Raw genomic sequence first — 18,399 nt, 5'->3', positions numbered from 1 at the left:
TCACTACTCTAGTGCCCCCAGGTCTCCCACCCTTCGGATGGACGAGTAAAACACTAGAGCAAGTCCGAATGCACAACGAATCTCTATCCGTACCCGGATCATCTAGCCTAACCAAGACTGTAGCATAACTCATGAACGTATTAAGCATGGATTGATAAACTATCAAGATAGTAAAGCAACCATGACATATCTCTATATTATGAAAAGAAGTCTGACAGGTCGGATACAAAGCCATACCGGGAGGCGATGATTGCTCAACGACCCCGAAGACGACTTGGTCGCTAAAGAACTAGCGTAGCTCCACTACCTAGCTAAGAGAGCAAGAGAGGAGAGCCTTCTTGGAATGATGGAATGATAGTGCGTGTGTGTTGAGGGGAGGGGAGAAAAGCCCTATTTATAGCTCTAGAGGTCGGTTCCCGCCAAATGCACATATGGAAGGTGATCAGGTGCCTTGGCCGTGACTCCTCCGCAAGATGCACCTAGACGCGTTGCAGGCCAGGTTCGGCCGACCCTAGGGGTCGGCCGACCCCACCTGTCAGCCAAACGAGCTGATCTTCTTCTGGATGGTATATTCTTTGATCCTTATCCTTATCATCTGGTGCATCTTGCATGGAGGCCCCGTTTTCTCTGACATGTGGGCCCTCTTTGTAAGTGGGTGACGCCGGAAGCGATCTTCTGCGTAGTTAAGTGGCGTCTGCTGCATATTTTCGTCTTATTCCACTCTTGCTCATCTGAAATGTACAAAACTCGAAAACAACTGTAGAGCGAGGTTAGTGATACAAATATGTGAGTAAGGCATATGGTTTTCCTTTATTATTGAGTATAGTTGACGGTTGAAATTGCACTTAAGCACTGTCAACAACTCCCCCAAGCTAGCCCTTTGCTCATCCCGAGCAAAGTTTTAGACTTAGGTTGTTGATCAGGAGTTGCTACAATGTCGCATTCCTGACTTATGCACAAGGCACAACCGAGTGTTCTTACCTTTATTCTGAATAAGTTGGCCTTGTTCGCACCTTTTACCTTACTCCTGTGGGGCTTATAGCATCATTCTCATCTTTGGCGGTTGAGAGTCAAAACAGCTTGTAGAGTACCACTTACCACTCTTGTTCAACTGTCAATCCGGAGGTTTTTTTATAGAGTTTTTGAAAAGAAATGTGTAAGTTCCTCGGGTGATCTCTCGGATCGCTCAAATGTGTTTTATTCCTCACCAAGGCCTTTTTATGCGCCTTTCTTTTTCCATCCTACTTCTAATGACTCTTTTTGGTGGATCTGTAGGTATGGAGGATATGAAGGCAACCTGCTTCTCATATTTTGCTGAGTCAAAGACCGGATCCAAAGGAGAAACAAGTCATAAGCCTTGATCAAGATGTGCAAGTGTGTGGATATTTTTGGTGGATGATGGATGAAAACTCCTTTATATGAATTCTCCCTCCCATGTAATATTGTTGGTATGGGCTATATTTTCTTTTTATTTTTTTTTATTTTTTTCGACACGCTTTATGGGTGTGTGGCATACCTTCTTTGGGTATACATCTTTTCTCTTATCTTTTTTTTTACATGTGTAGCGAAAATGGCATCTGATGCCATATTTCAATATAATGTTTTGGTGATTGATATAGATAACACAACACTTGGACTAATATGATTGTTAAGATGGCCATTCTCAGGCTTTTAGGTTCAAGTGATGACAAAGAGAAGATAGGCGTAGCTAGGCCCGAAGGGCCGCCCCTACGGTGAAAAGGACAGAGATACTTTAGTCAAAGAATTGAAGAGACCGTGAAGAAAACTAAGTCAAAGAAATTAAGACAGAGATACTTTAGTATCACCGGTTGAACCGACGCTAAGAAAATCACATACGTCGGTGCATTGACTTGGAGCACACCGAGATACTTTAGTTTCACCGGTTGAACCGACGTTAGGGAAGTTGAATACGTCGGTGCAATGGAACCAGAAGCTGGGGCAAGGTCTATACACCGGATGAACCGACGATTGGGTCTTTGTGAACGTTGGTGCAGTTGTCCAGAGAGTTTGTTTTTCAGAGTTTACAGGACAATTACACTCACCGGTTAAACCGACGCAGCATCGGTTGATTGCCCGTGCACGTAACAGCTAGTTTTTTAGGCGGGCAGTTTAGTTTCACCGGTTGAACCGACAATGGCTATTGGAGGTGCGTCGGATTAACCGGCATTAAGTGTTTTTCTGTCAGCTTTTCTCCAACGGCTATATTTGCTTGGGCTGCCTATATATACCCCCAAGGCCGGGTCATTTGAGGTTGCTGGAGACTATGGAAGCATAAAAGAGTTAAAGATCATCTCCAACCATCTTAGAGATTCATTGTACATCATATAGGCTTAAGCAAACATGTGAGAGTGTTTAGTGCTTGTTTAGGCTTAGTTCTTAAGAGAACTAGCTTGAGAGAAAGTCTTGTTGTGGCAAGCATCTTGTGTACTCGTCGTGTGACCCTCCGACTTGGTGTGGAGCGGCAAGCATCATATTGTCTCTCGGCCTTATTCTCATTTTTCATGCCTAATTCGATGATACGCCAAACATCAAGCCCACGGGCTTGGAGATGTGCTTGCATAAGCACTTTCCATCGTGGAAAACCTGTGCCATCGAAAAACGGAGCCATGTCGGTACTCATCCCTTCCCCGAACATTATACTCACTCGACGGTGAAGTCGACGGGTCTCCTACGAGCTTTCTCACAAATTTACCAATGGAATTGGCTAATCCTCGTAAGAGGTGTGAGACTAAGCTCTGATACCAATTGTAAGGATCACCGGGGTGTTCGACCCTAGAGTGGGAGGGGGTGAATAGGGTCGCTAATCGCTTTCTAATCTAGGGCTCAATCTATTTGCTTAAGATAAACCTAACACGTCCTACACATGCTAGTTTTGACTAAGGTTTATCTATGCTACTCTCTACTTACCTCTAAAAGACTTGCAACCTATATCCAATCCTAATCAAACTAACTAGGAAAGTAAAGGCACGCAAGATAGAGTAAATGCGGAAATATAATACGGTAAGTAAAGAGGTAAGGGAGAGAATATGCAAACTCCCGTGAAGACACCAAGACACACGATTTAACGTGGTTCGGTTAGGACACCAAGAACCTCCCTACGTCCACGGCCACTTGTCCAACACGAACAAGTGTGATGCCAAGTCTCTTTGCTTGACCACCATCTTGCGTTCGCTACCAAGGCTTCCGGCAAGCAAAGGCTAAGTGGCGCCAAGTCACCAAGACAAGGCCACCGCCACCATCTCTCTCAAAGCGTCACCAACGGCACCGTCTTCACTATTGGAGCTTCTCACCAAGAGGGGTCTCCTTCCCCGCACAAAGTGTCATTGCCGCTCCACACCAAGTCGGAGGGTCACACGACGAGTACACAAGATGCTTGCCGCAGCAAGACTTTCTCTCAAGCTAGTTCTCTCAAGAACTAAGCCTAAACAAGCACTAAGCACTCTCACAAGTGTGCTTAAGCCTATATGATGTACAATGAAGCTCTATGGTGGTTGGAGATGTTCTTCAAGTGTAGTAGGCTTCAGCAACTCCAGCACCCTCAAATGACCCGGCCTTGGGGGTATATATAACTCACACCTCTAAAACTAGCCGTTGGGAAAGGCTGATGAAATTCCTTAACACTGGTTAAACCGACGCTCCAGTTTTGTCAACACTGGTTCAACCGGTGAATGTATTTTCCCAGCAACTAGCCGTTACTGCTCCAATAGCTACTCGATCAAATGCACCGACACTCTTGAAATCATCGTCGGTTTAACCGGTGAGTGCAAGCTTAGAAACCCCCCAAAAAATGGAGTCTCTGGACAACTGCACCGACGCTCACATTGCCTTGATCGTCGGTTTAACCGGTGCCTCTGGGTCTGTCTTCAATTCAAGTCATTGCACCGACGCGTTGTCTTTAGGCATCGTCGGTTCATCCGACGCAAAACCCTAGCCTCAGCTTCTGGGTTTATTGCGCCGACGCCTTTACTCTGCTCCTTGTCGGTTCATCCGGTGTACTCTCCTGATTTTGCCTTCTCTGAGTCCATTGCACCGGTGAGTACAATTTTCCTATCGTCGGTTTAACCGGTGATAGTAAATTGTCTCTGTTCTGGTCTTTTCGACTTGGTTTCTTCAGGGTCTTTGATCTTTTCATCCCTTGGACCTATAAACCTGATTTTGCCTTCTCTGAGTCCATTGCACCTGTGAGTACAATTTTCCTATCGTCGGTTCAACCGGTGATACTAAATTGTCTCTGTTCTGATCTTTTCGACTTGGTTTCTTCAGGGTCTTTGATCTTTTTATCCCTTGGACCTATAAACCTGATAATGATCATCTTAACACATATATTAGTCCAAGTGTTGTGTGTGTCATCAATCACCAAAACATTATATTGAAATATGGCATGAGAGGCCATTTTCGCTACAATCGTTGCCAGTTCTGAGTTGACTCGATGTGCTGGCCCAGTGACTCGTCGATGTTGGTGGTGTGCATATTCAGCTTGTCCATCTGCCGAGTCAGAGTGGCGAAATCTCTGGACGAAGCTGTACGTCGCGGGGGTCCATTGGAGCTGGAGCTGGTGGACCAGTGCCCTAAGGCCTGCCGTGCCCACTCGGTAGAGCTGGCACTCTGATATGACGAACCTCCAGTCTCATATTGCTATGGTTGACGCTGAGGTTGCTACTGCATGAATTTCTCCCTTCTGGCCCTGCTTCTTGTAACCCTGCTAGGAAGACCAGAAACACTATATCGGCGGCTCTCCTCTTGTGGAATAAGAGGGATGGTTAGCGAATGCCAGTTACACAAATGATACCCCGCATTTGGCAACGGGATTTCATTCGCATAACCAAGCAAAAAGAAAATCAAGGAGTCATCCGGGCCTTTCTTGAGCGTGTGGCATTGAACCAAATACGCCTCATCGATCATAACACGGGGCTCCTCAATGAAGGGAACGGGGTTCCCGTCTAAGATTCCCATGTTTGATGCGATGCGGGTAACCAAAAAAGTGCATTCAATAGGACCCGTCATCCGAAAATTTGTGAGCCATTGCTTAACCATTGCTTGTACGGGGGAGATTCGAATCTTGTTCACCATGGCATATAATATCATCAACTCATCGTTCCGCACTGGTCGTGGATCATCTCTTGGAAAGAGAGTGATAGCCACCCACTTGTGCATCAAATGAAGAGTCGGATTTTGAATGTCATTGCACCGAGGTGCAAACTTGCCATGAACAACTTGACCCGAAATCAAACTCCAAAACTCATGTCGATCAAAACCGCGGCAAGCTTTTGCAAGGGAAGCCGGCAAGCACGCGCTAAAACCAAGGAGGTGACTGAAATTTCTCCAATTAAAATAGCGTTCAACTCTAAAAAGTCGGAAAGAAACACCGTCGTCCACCTCCCGAAGAGTGCAAAGAAACTGGATGGTGAGGAGAAGAGAACCATTCTCCTCAACGGGCACAAAACCATCACATCCAACCGCATGCCAAACACGAGCGAAGTCAACGTCCATATGTGTTTTCTCGAGAAGGTCCGGATCGAAGGCTCTGGTATGACCAAAGCTTCGATTCTTGATCATGGCGTAGGCCTGACACTCGTGGTCATCTTGCCAGTAGAGGTACGGTGCATCATCTTCATCTATATCCATGTCCTCGGCTTGCAGCTCTACAGCTTGCTCCTCAAATTGTTCTTCTTGTTTGTCTTGCTCATAATCCATCGTGGTCGGTGTTGGTGCCGGTTCGGAGGAATGACGAGAGTTTGACTCACCCCGTGAATAGAACGAGCCTGACCCGGTCATCGTCTTGAGAGCTCCAGAAATCTTACGTTCGGCACTTCTCATGCTTGCAACAAGAACGAACGAGAACGAACGAGAACAACTCGATTCGGGTTAGTGAAATGAAAATGAAACTCTTACCCGAATGTTGTTCCGCAAAGTGTGTAGACGATCTTGCAGCAAAGAAATGAGAGATAGAGTGTTCTTGCGATCAAACTTGAGCCAAAATCCAAAGGAAACCCGAGCAAGAATGTGTAAGAGGGAGTGAGAGTGAAGAGAGTGAGCATGAGAGCTCCTCACCCCTCTCTCGGCCTCTATTTAAAGAGAACTCGTCGTGTGCACCCGAGGAGAGGCAAGCCACAACGGTCAGGTAGCCGTTGGAGAAGATGGGGCCCAGGAGCCGTTGACCCTGGGTCAGCCGACCTGTGCGGTCGGCCGGCCCCAGGGTGGGCCCCCTGGTGCCCCCCTTTGTCTAGGTGATTCCTCAACGGTTATGTTGTTTGAAAATATGGTCCACGGCCAAAAGTTTGCTCGAAAGGATGTCCAAAATATATTTTTTTTTCAAAAGGATTTTGAAACTCAAAAAATATTTTTGGTATTTTTTGTAAAAGGGGAAAAGTTGCTAGAAAAATTCCAGCATGCAGAAAGCAATTTTGAAAATTTTCAAATATGTAGTGGGGAAAAATAAATGAGGTGCAAAGAAAATTTGAAAAGGGTGGAGAAAGTAAATATGAGATAAATACCAATTTACCTTTGGCAAGGGCACGTCGTTTATAGTCCGACGTGCACGACTTTTCTCCATCGTCCTTATCATTGGTCGGCTCGTCCTGGAGAAGTGGACGAGGCCGAACTCTCGACCTTTCGCCATACCTTCTTTGCCTTCTTCTTTCTTTTAGGTGTGGAAGGTCGGTGTTCTGGCTGGGGCTCTGGTGCACCCCAGAGTGCTTGCCCTTCGCTGTCTTGTTGAATCATGAAGCGCTGCTCTTCTCTTTTCTTGAACCTGAAAAAACATATCCTCCCTTCCGATGTGGAAGTGGATTTCTCCTTTTCCGACATCGATCCTTGCCTTGGCGGACCTTAGGAAAGGTTACCCAAGTACGAGGTCGACTCCAAGGTCGCCCTCCATATCCATTACCACAAAGTCGGCAAGGACGAAGGAGTCTCGCACTCATATGAAAACGTGTTAGGCTATCCCTTCGGGATACCGAATGGTTGAATCTGTAAGCTATACGAGCATGGTTGTTGGGGAAAGAGCAGGATAATCAAGCGCTTCATATATTACCTTGGGCATTATATTCACGCTTGCCCCCAGATCGCAAAGGCATCGCTCGAAGTGTTTGATGTAGATCGAGCAGCTGATCATGGGGACCCCTAGATCCTCTTGCACCGCTACCACCATGCCATCCCAAACGTCATTTCTTGGGGGATTGTACCTGCCTGTATGGTTATTGCGTGGTGGCCTCCGGGACGAGTTACCCCGTCCGGTGAACACCATGCTGACATTTTCTATGGGAGTCTCGGATTGCCCCGGGATCTTTCCACTCTCAACAGTAGGTAAAGCAGCAGCAATTTGTGCAAGCTGGGTTTCGATCATTTTATTGAAACTTAACTAGCGTGGAAGACAAAGTTTCAAGCTTAACATTTAAACTTTCCAGGAATTTGTCATTGGCCAAAAGCTTTTTATTTATATTTTCGTTGATTTTAACTTGGCCAAGAACAAGTTCTCTCAAGGGAGGTTGGTTCGAATTGAAATTCGAATTGTAAGAAGGATTGTAGTTGTTACCTCTCTGAAAAGGTGGACGTGGCTGGTTCCACCCCTGGCCTCCTTGTGGTGGACGGTACCCATTGTTGTTGTTGTTGTTGTTGTTGGTGTTGTTGTTGTTGTTGTTGTTGTTGTTGAGGTAGGCGCAGTCTTCACGGGTTTCAAGGCAGTTGTTCCCCGAATGTCCATCGTTGCCACAGACTTCGCACGTGAAGTACGAACCCGTGGCGTAGACGGGAGCATGGATTTGTTGTTTGCTCCCTTCCTCTATCTTCTTGATTAGGAGGTCCAGCTTTGCGGCAATCATATCTGTCTCTTTGACGGTATGCATGCCTTTCATGCGGGGTTGGAGTCGTTCATCGCTCCACCCCTGGTTGGAGACCATCTTCTCGACCAATGCTTTGGCTTTGGCTATGGTCAGGTCGAGGAAGGCTCCTCCAGCAGCAGCATCAATATTGGCTTGAGCCCATTGTAGAAGCTTTGAAGGACGAGCCACTCATCCATGCCGTGGTGAGGACAGGCTAGGATGTATTCCTGCAGCCTCTCCCAAGCTTCTAGGATGGATTCCATCCCCGTCTGCTGGAAACTTGATATTCTCCCGCGCAGGGCATTTGTTTTGCCCAGCGGGAAGAATTTTGTGAGGAACGCCTTGGAGAATTTGGCCTAGGTGTCGATGTATTTTTCCTTATAAAACCACTATTTCGCCTTCCCCAGGAGGGAAAAGGGAAACAGACGAATCTTGACAACGTCGGCGGCGACACCCCGTATGACAACAGTGTCGCAGAGCTCCAGAAAGTTCTGCAAATGAGCATTGGCATCCTCGTTCGGCTTGCCACAGAATGGGCTAGCCTGCACCATGTTGATGAGGTTTGATTTTAGCTCGAAGTTCACATCCCCGACATTTATGTTGGGGCTAGTGGCCACATTATCGGTGGAGGGGACGGAGAACTCGCGGAGAGTCTTCTCAGCCATAGACTCAAGAATAAGTGGTGCTTCCTGAATGGGTTCCTATGCCGGGAGGATAGCGAGAGGAGGAACGACGCGAGGTCATGCCCTTCTCACGAGCCTCTCTGGATTGTCTGTGTAGTTTTTCGGCAGGGAGAAACCAGTCATACACTACTCCTGTCTTCTTTCAAATCAAAAATAAAAGAAGACATAAAGTGACATTAGCCTGAAAGAGTAAAGACTATATCCTGAGTACAAAGCCTAGATTAATATCAGCAAAATATCTTTGTTCACATGCCGTCCCCGGCAACGGCGCCAGAAATGCTTGTTGGCATTTCTCAAGTCGATACAAGGTTTGCGATGACCTTGGTTAAAACCTCAGAATTGCATGTTCGCGGTCCTTAGTGCAGTCACTAGAAATGAGGGCGCCGAACCCATCCTAGTAACTGCACCCAAGGGGTGCCACTCTTGTGGTATAATCAATACGATTACAGAAGGATCCGCAAGCGCACGGATATACCGTTGTAGCATTTCACCCGGAGAGTAAGGGTATCGTCATTTATTTGTGTCCCAAAGGACGGCAGCGGCAAAGGTATTGTACTTGACATTAACCATGATATTGTGCCTCAAGCAATAGGCAGAACTCTAACAGGGGTAAGTTCAGGTAAAGAATAAGCAAGGGTAATGCGACACAACACACAACCACACTCCAAGAGGAAGGAATAAAAGAGAGAAACGACGAAACAAAGGTCTACTCTATTCTACGTTAAGTCAGCTGGAGCTTAGGCTAGGTTAGGTGTCCTAGTGCTTCTATCCAAAGCTGGGGTTATGTTAGGACATGGTTAGGACTGTAGGTGCCAGGAAAATGGGATAGCGGGGAGAAGGTCCTGCACTGGAGAACGTCCAGTTCCGTTACCTCTTTGCATGAACTCCTACACCGAACCCGAATGTCGGAGAGTACGCTAAACGCAACACCGCTGTTACGCCGGACGGACAGGGCTGTCACCACCTGCCGTCTACCCCAGTCACACCGTGGAGCACGGTCATATCCGAAGGATCCCGCATACCCGAGCACCACGCTCGTGTATAAAGTCACTACTCTAGTGCCCCCAGGTCTCCCACCCTTTGGATGGACGAGTAAAACACTAGAGCAAGCCCGAAAGCAGAACGAACCTCTATCCGTACCCGGATCATCTGGCCTAACTAAGACTGTCGCATAACTCATGAACGTATTAAGCATGGATTGATAAACTATCAAGATAGTAAAGCAACCATGACATATCTCTATATTATGAATAGAAGTCTGACAAGTCGAATACAAAGCCATACCGGGAGCCGAGGATTGCTCAACGACCCTGAGGACGACTTGCTCGCTAAAGAAGAACTTGCCTAGCTCCACTACTTAGCTAAAAGAGCAAGAGAGGAGAGCCTTCTTGGAATGATGGAATGAGAGAGTGTGTGTATTGAGGGGGGGAGGCCCTATTTATAGCTCTAAAGGTCGATTCCCGCCAAATACACATATGGAAGGTGATCAGTTGCCTTGGCCGTGACTCCTCCCCGAGATATACCTGGACGCGTTGCAGGCCAGGTTCGGCCGACCCTAGGGGTCGGCCGACCCCACCTGTCAGCCAAACGAGCTGATCTTCTTCTGGATGGTATATTCTTTGATCCTTATCCTTATCTTCTTGTGCATCTTGTGTGGAGGCCCCGTTTCCTCTGACATGTGGGCTCTCTTTGTAAGTGGGTGACCCCGGAAGCGATCTTCTACGTAGTTAAGTGGCGTCTGCTGTGTGTTTTCGTCTTATTCCGCTCTTGCTCATCTGAAATATACAAAACTCGAAAACAACTGTGGAGCGAGGTTAGTGATACAAATATGTGAGTAAGGCATATGATTTTCCTTTATTATTGAGTATAGTTGACGGTTCAAAATGACACTTTAGCACCGTCAACATTAGCCATGCTGCAACTCGTTGACTACAATTACTTAGGAGTAAAATACGCAACCGGTCCTCAAAGGGTGTATCATCCCGGTCTCTGAACTTATGAAACCAGGAATCCGGGTCCTTGAACTTACCAGGGTGTGTCATCCCAGTACCTAAACTTAGAAAACCAAAAATCCGCGGATCCTTGCAATGATTAAAAGTGGTTTCAAACCATATTTTTAGTTCAAAAGCAAATCCAACAAGTAATAGATATAGTTTTCAAACCATAAAAATATCTAAGCACCCAAAATTCTTCAAAAATTCCAAAAAAAATACTAAAGATACATCGGAGCCTAAATAAAATAATCGGAGCTCGTGAAAATATCTCGTGAAAATATATTTTCACATTCTCCTCTGCTGCCCCGCGGCCTGCCGTTCCTGGCCCCGCCTCACCTCCAGCGACGATTTCCTCATCGCCAACCACGAGCGCCAGCCGTCGCTCCCACTTGTCGTCTCCTACGGCCAGCCAGATCCGCACCTCCAGCAATGTCCCCGGCGCCGCCCTCGACGCCTTCGACCTCCGAACAGCCCCAGTCGTCCTGCTGTCCTCCGTTTCACAGATCCCAGGAACTACTGTGAGTTCAAGGTCTACGCCTCCTGCAACGGGCTTCAGTGGAAGGCGGAGTCGAGGCGGACAGTGATAACGTGCGGAGGAGAAGCAAAACAAAACAAAATACTGGGTAAAAACAGAGGAGTAGCTCAGTGAACTTAAGAACACAAGTTTTACTACCATTGCCATGGCAAAGTGGTTTACATACACATTGTCATGGCAAAGTGGTTTACATACAATACATTGTCATAGGTCAGCAGACAAAATACGGGGTTCAAGCTCCCTAAACAGAAGTAAATATCTGAATAGCCTGGTTACTCAAAGGCAGGTAGCTATAGGCATCAATATATCATCAAGTTCAAGAAGCATCAACCTGTGCTAGAGTCCACAAAAGAAACGCGGCTGTTTGACGACACCATGATTTTGATTGTGGAAGAATGAATGTCTGCAAAGGCTTTCTTTAAACCAATGTCCGGTAACCATTAGAAACACACGATCCCACTGGAATTTCTGCAGCAATTTGCCGTTGCTGCTGCAGTGAAACAGATGCGAAGCGTTGTCGCAGTAGACCAGCATATCTCCATTCTGAGACACAACCAACACATCAAAAGAGCAGTTCTTTGCAATGGTCCTCATTCCTGCCACCGGCAATTTGATCTGGTATTTCAGTGACCATACCTCCATCTTGTAGTCCTGAAGCACCCAGAGTTCCACCATCGTCTCACTCTCATTTACACTGCTTACGCCAAGCATACCATCCATGTCAAACAAATCCGACCATGCCCAATTGTAATCTGCAGGAGCACTGATACGTCTGAATGACTCAGCAACCGTGTCAAAAGCAATTAGCTCATGTTTCAGAAACCGTTGACCCCAGTGCAGGCAGCTCCGTAGCAAGATGGCCGGGAGATGGCTGATGTAAGTCAGAGACCGCTCCATGGATGGTGAGGTTACAGGGCACCCAATGCACCTTGGCTCTGCAGAGGATCCCACGGTGAGGACGTAGTAGACATTACCTCCATCGTGACATCTCTTCCTCTTCATCTCCCTGTACAGGACGCGGTACTCGCCGGACGAGCCGTGCGGGTACAGCCCCGCGATGCTGCTTCCGCGAGGGCGGGCAGTGTGGTCCACTGCCGTGTGGCTGGGTTGCAGATGTAGAAGCAACCATCGGAGAGGGAGAGCAGGAGCAGCTCATCGCACGAGGCGCGGACCTCGAAGTGACGGTGGTGGTTGCAATCGTTGAAACGGAGGACGGGCTGGCGCTCGGCGGGGGATCGCCGGAGGTCGAAGGCGTCGACGGCGGCGTCGACGAGGTCGCGGCTGTAGAAACTGATGTGGTTGTGGAAGAAAACGAGAGGGAGCGACGGCTGGCGCAGGTGGTGGGCGCGGAGGAAGTCGGGGTCGGAGGTGATGAGGCGCAGCCAGGGGCGGCAGACCGCGCGGCAGCGGAGGAGCGCCTTCGCCGGCAGGCGGACGAGGATCTCCCAGACGACGAGCTCCTCCGGAAGGACGGGGGAAGCGGCGCGGCGGATCCGCGTACGTCCTGCGCTTGCCGATTCAACCATGGCCCCAGCTCTATGCAGTTGCGACTTGCGAGCACCACGAGCGACCGAGCTCTATCGCCGGGGGCTCGCCGGCGGACGGCGATCTAGGGCTTTGGCTCGGGGATGCGGCTTTGCTTCGCGAAAGATTGGGGAATTTCGGATGGGGCTCTTTCTTTCTGTTTTTCCCCTCGATACAAGGAGGGTTGTGTCATTGTAATAATCTCGCTACATGACTATATATATATATATATATATATATATATATATATATATATATATATATATATATATATATATATATATATATATATATATAACTATTTGTAAAGGAGTTCTAAATTATAATATCTTAATTTTTTTTGTTTGAACTAAACTATTATGCACGTGCGTTGCAATGGACAAAATTAGTATAAGTATCGGATATATATAGTTGCTCATGCGTTAATTTGCAGAGATCTACGTGATCGAGTTGTGGACGGCAGGTTTTGTCTGACTCGCATATGAGATGAATTAAGACCCACATGTCAATAACATAAGATGGATCAAACCAAAAAATTAGGTGGAAATATTTCTCGCTTTATAAATATGTAGGTATAGATTCTAATTTTTAAAAGCTATAGATGCACGTGTCACGCACCATCAAACTATCTTACTTGTAATCAAATAGCATAGTGTCTGTGCGTTGCTATGAGTTAATATCTAGACCTATATGAGATTACCAATTTTGTGCTCTTCCATTCCATGTACATGTCGTACCGTGACAGCGCATTGTATTGATTGTCCATATTTCAATTGAGATTTAGATTAATTTGTTCATGTTACTATTAGAATTCTGATTGATTTATCCTAATTCTGATAGAATTCCAATTGATTTATCCAGTTTTTATTCCGATTGACGGACCGTGAAATCATTACTTGTTTTAAAAATAGTAGAGATTTATATAAACATACCAATATTTAAGAAAAAAACTCGACCCCTTGGAGCAAAATCTCCCGGGAGGTGACCTGCCAGTGCTGCTGGGGTGCTCTAACCGCTAGGCTAGAGGCACTTTCACCATGACTCATGAGAGGTATTTTTATAGTGTTTTGTTTGGTTTATAGATGTTTGTATTTTCTCTACAAACATGCTTAAACTTTAAATAATTTGATTGCTCTAAAATTTATTTTATTATGAGATAGATGAAGTAGTAACTTTAAGTAAGGAATAATAAGAAGGGTTCAGTTTTACTATCCTCGTCACCAATTCATCTTGTCGCTTAAATCCCTTAAAAAATTAGGCTCAGCTTACGCCACTGAACAACTTTGGTTGGTCCAATGTACCTTTCTAATTAAGATTTTCTTTCCTATTTCTCCACGCACATGTTGATTTTTGACTTCAAATTTGATTATGTGACTTAGTAACATATAACTTATGTTACAAAATACTCAATGAATTTTTTATGATTAATTTTTATGTACTTTTGATTTCTAGGATCTATTTTGTATTAAATATTGCTAACATATGAAAATAATAATGAAAAAAATAATTTATCTTTCTAACGTAGAGCATGATGTTAAGCGAATAAAGTGGATTAGTTATGGTAAATAACATAGACTTTTCCAATAATAATTAATGTTTCAAGTGAAGGCAGGCCAACCACCTGCAACCCGCCTGCATAAAGTGGCTTAGTTGGCAAAGTGTTCCGTCGCCTGCATCCGTGCAGTGGCGGCTCACATTTGGATTAACTTCAGGTAATACTTCCGTCCATTCTAAATAGTAGATATATAATTTTTACCATTTGACATATATAATTTGAAATAAAGAAGTAAGATATATCGTGAAACAATTTGTGCTCACACTTAGGCATTGTTTGGTTTTTTAAGTGGTTGTCACATCAAATATTCAGATGTCAATTTGAATGTTTAGATGCTAACTTAATATGAAATTAATTGCATAAGTTACAATTAGAGCTCTAGACGAATCTATTAAGTATAATTAATGCACGATTAGTGAATAGTTACTGTAACAATTAGTGGTCAAATAATAGACAAATTAGGATTAATAGATCCGTCTCATAATTAAGTCACGACTTATGAAATTAATTTTGTAACAAGCCTATATTTAGTACTCCTAATTGTTGTGTAAACATGTGATATGACGGGACTTAAACTAAAAAAATCGAACGAGGCGAGGCTGTTAACTTCGTTTGCACACATGGAAAACTGACAAAAAAATAACCCACGCTATTTGCTAATTACATATGATGGTGCTTGGGGGGACACATGTACAACCTCCTCCCGGCTCGCTCCACTCTTTGATTGCTCCACTTGTAGTCCAATATTACGATTTACGCCACACCGGTGACTGACAAAACCATTTTTTTTTCAAACGTGCTTGAACAGTAAGCAGTAGCATTACAAAATGATTGTTTTTTTACAAAAAAAAATGGTTGTTTCGAGCAAGATCCGCCAAAGTCGCACTCAGCATCTCCACATTTTCCTCCGAAATCGACAGACAGCAGACTGTGTTATTCACCTAAAGCAGCAAACGGTCACCAGTTGCTGTAGATTCTCTTGGGTTCACCTATCTGTAAAATAGAAGAAATTTCCAAGTAGATGTTAAATAGACTCAACTTTCTTCTCATATTAGATCCATAAATAATATAAGTGTGTAACTGTATTAACGTGTTGTCCTTTCTTTAAAGGATGAGTTGCTAGCCGCTAGCCACCAGGATCTCTCGTGACTTCGTGAGTCGCTCGCTGGCCGACGGTGAATTACAGGGTTTTGGGGTTCCCCGGGCTGCAGCGCTGCTGGTGGAGTACCGTAGATCGTTTTATGCGCCAATCTATTGGATTTTTTTGTAACCTTTAGATTTAAATTTAGATACAAAAGTTTTTAAGTAAAAATAAAGTAAATCTTCTCCAAACAAATTCTAAAACAGAGTAAACTTCACAAATCCAGCACTCACATTTGGAGTCACGAATTCACATTATCATTTGATAACTTAAATATTTCTGGTTTATCGGTGGAGTCCAATAGAATTGGGCTATCATTAAAAAGTATCGGTGTTTTTAATTCAACCTGCTAGGCCAACCTACAACTGTATGAGCATACTTTTTGGCACATAAGTGATCAGATAAGGGTATATATGTAGCCACCCTCTAACCTTAATTTATTTATTTTCTTCCGCATGGATTCAACCCTCCACATTCTAGCTAGAGCTTGCTGCCACCATGCCTTGCTACCGGTAACGCCCCCATGTTTTTCGATATTGTTAGAGAAGGGTGGGCGCTGATTGCAGGATGGGCACCTGGATCCGGAGGTAGCAGTGCTTCAACTCATTCCCCACATGGAAGCCAATCCGTGGTAATTCCATATTTCTCCGCTTCAATTTATTTATTAGATGCCAATCTAATAAAACTAAAATTTAGCCACTCAGTTAGCCTGGTCATATGATCTATTTTTCAATGATATATTAGCGAACTCTTTTTCTTTTAAAAGTGCAATGCAATCATGTTTATATTAATTTTAAAAGTATGGGTCTTTCATGGAAAACCTCAGAAAGGCTAGCTATACCAAAAAGAACTGCAAATATAGTAGATGATAAAGAAAAAGTAAATATCTATACGGGTATTGTGGTATCATATTTATTAATCACAAATGAGAGAGAATACAATTTTGATTGTTGTATTTGGGTCCTAATATTTATGAACTTCTAAAACTTATTCCGATCCTGTCAAGATAATTATTAGCCCGTGCTAGAGCAGAAACAGAATATCGTGCTTTGTGCCGTACCATATCGATCTTCCTACAAAATTTTGCATATATTTCTGACATATATATAGTCCAAGAGCAGAAACACAAAGTAGAAATGTATGAGCTGAGCATATAAGATGTGCTACCATTAGCATGGTTAAGAAGTTCCAGCACACATAGTACATGCATACAGACGCACAATTGAAAAAAGTAAACAAGATGCTGGTTGGTTTTAGCAAAAGGATGCCCAAGCAAGAAGCAACAACCTACTCTAGTTTTTTTTTTAATCTCAATCCTCCGCTGCTTTATTCAGAGACTGCCGGCCCAGACATCTCGCGAGCCAATAAGTTTATTACAAAACCAGGGAGGGGATCGATCCAAACAATCAGATCATCCGGGTCCCGACTACGCCCAAGTTTGGCCAGCTCATGAGCAGCACCATTACAAGTCCGATGAACATAAACAACGGAAACTGAAGCAAATGAATGTTAGATTTAATCATTCATAAACAGGATCTTAGCTTAGCCTAATCATGATCACTAATTAAACTTAATGCGGAATTAATTACTTAAGAACTAACCAGAGCCTGAAGTCATCATAAACGCCTCAGTTCTTGTAGATTTGTTGGTGTAGATGAAGCAGACCTGATCTTCACCAATTAGAGAGATTCTCTTGGTTGATGAAGATCTTGGTGTTGATGATGAGCAGCAACTCCTGTTGATGCCTGCCACGAAGTAGATGAGGAAACCGTGCTGTATATGTAGATGAACAGCAGAACAAGGCTTCTGCTCCCCTTCAGCCCGCTTAGTAATCGGATTTAGAGTGGCTAATCACGTTTAGGGTTTTTCAGATGATAAAAATGAGTCAGCCACACCTTAGATTTATAGTGCTGCGGGTGCAGGGCCTTGCCCTCAGTTTGGAAACTAATCTGGGCCCACCGATTACAGCCCATTAACTTTCTTAATCACGTTTAGGTGGATCAAACATTTTCTTAATGTTGTTTGTTTTTCCTTAACAGTGAAGATCACTTTCCAAAAACTCCAACATTCTCCCACTTGATCGAACAGTTAATAACTTATGTTCACTTTAAACTTATGTTCACACTCAGCACAACGGTAAGACCGGACCAATGCGTCGTCGGTAGTATTTAATTCACTACCGGGACTCCATTACCCACAGTTCACCGCAATACCTTGATAGAACTCTTATTTGGGAATGATCATGTACCCAGAATCAATTCCAAGACTGCTCGCAAATCCCATACTTAATTTCGCGAAAATTTAAATGGGATGAGCGACATGTCTTTAATAAGATTTGCTAGCATTAACTCAATCTTATTTCTTTAGCTTTAATAACTTGATCCTGGGACCTTTCTTTCACAACATAATATTTAATCATCAATAGTCTAGACATCATCAATAATTATGTTGTTATTCGAATGAATACCGCAATCACAGCAGTATCAATTTGATGTCCTTCAATTTTATACCGAAATACAACTCTTAAGCTTGATGAGTTAAAACATGCTTTATACAAGCTTAGCTTTCATTATGCTAAGTTTGCTTAGAGTTCTCAATATAATTACTCTTTTCTGCAAGAGTGAAGGATATAATCTAATGTGCACTTTTATATCCATACACTTTACAGAACACTTAACTGAATAGTTCATAATAAACAAGCATGTTAAAATGTCTTTCTTCTTATCCAGTGGACCACCCTTGGATAACATTCAATGACATAAAACTTTCCGGCTTACAAAATGCCAAGTCAACCACTTAGAGACTCATGCATAGGCTTCAGATAGCTGAAGCATAAGGAACATCTTCCTTTTCTTTATCTTAACTTTATTCTTAGGATACTTAGACATAATTTGCATCATTATGCAAATAGAACAGAATAATATTATTCTTATTTTCTTACTTTAGACAACTTATGTCTTCAGTAATAATCCTAACACTTTCTTGGTCCAATCTTAGTGTATACTAATGCCCAAAACATAACATAAGAGGCTTTCACCAAGATTACTTTAAATCTAATTGAATGATAAAACTCTCAATCTTAACGGCATATTTGAAATGGCCACTTTTTTTAGCAGAGCATCATCC

At 44.1% G+C, this 18,399-nt stretch overlaps 1 protein-coding gene and 1 non-coding gene across 2 annotated transcripts; one reads left to right on the top strand and one right to left on the bottom strand.

Moving 5' to 3' along the window:
• Positions 1 to 8,036: 8,036 nt before the first annotated feature.
• LOC120658523 lies at positions 8,037 to 8,140 on the top strand. Its single transcript, XR_005668723.1, has one exon. It is a non-coding gene; the product is annotated as a small nucleolar RNA R71 (small nucleolar RNA).
• A 3,154-nt stretch (positions 8,141 to 11,294) lies between these two features.
• On the bottom strand, positions 11,295 to 12,579 carry LOC120653306. Its single transcript, XM_039931074.1, has 4 exons — positions 12,215 to 12,579; positions 11,690 to 12,155; positions 11,478 to 11,596; positions 11,295 to 11,343 (listed from the first exon to the last, which is right to left on the bottom strand). The coding sequence occupies exons 1-4, from the start codon at positions 12,577 to 12,579 to the stop codon at positions 11,295 to 11,297; spliced, it is 999 nt and encodes a 332-aa protein (XP_039787008.1).
• Positions 12,580 to 18,399: the final 5,820 nt, after the last annotated feature.

This window comes from Panicum virgatum, chromosome 1K (assembly GCF_016808335.1).
Source record: "Panicum virgatum strain AP13 chromosome 1K, P.virgatum_v5, whole genome shotgun sequence".
Classification (NCBI taxonomy): Eukaryota; Viridiplantae; Streptophyta; class Magnoliopsida; order Poales; family Poaceae; genus Panicum; species Panicum virgatum.
This window is presented reverse-complemented; position numbering and strand designations above follow the sequence as displayed.

What these genes read in the sequence shown, in the direction of transcription:
- LOC120653306 (XM_039931074.1), bottom strand. Translation starts at nt 12,579, where the DNA reads ATGGTTGAATCGGCAAGCGCAGGACGTACGCGGATCCGCCGCGCCGCT. An exon ending in CACTTCGAGGTCCGCGCCTC is followed by an intron (nt 12,156 to 12,214) that starts GTGCGATGAGCT and finishes TCTGCAACCCAG; the next exon opens with CCACACGGCAGTGGACCACA. An exon ending in CTAATGGTTACCGGACATTG is followed by an intron (nt 11,344 to 11,477) that starts GTTTAAAGAAAG and finishes TGATGCCTATAG; the next exon opens with CTACCTGCCTTTGAGTAACC.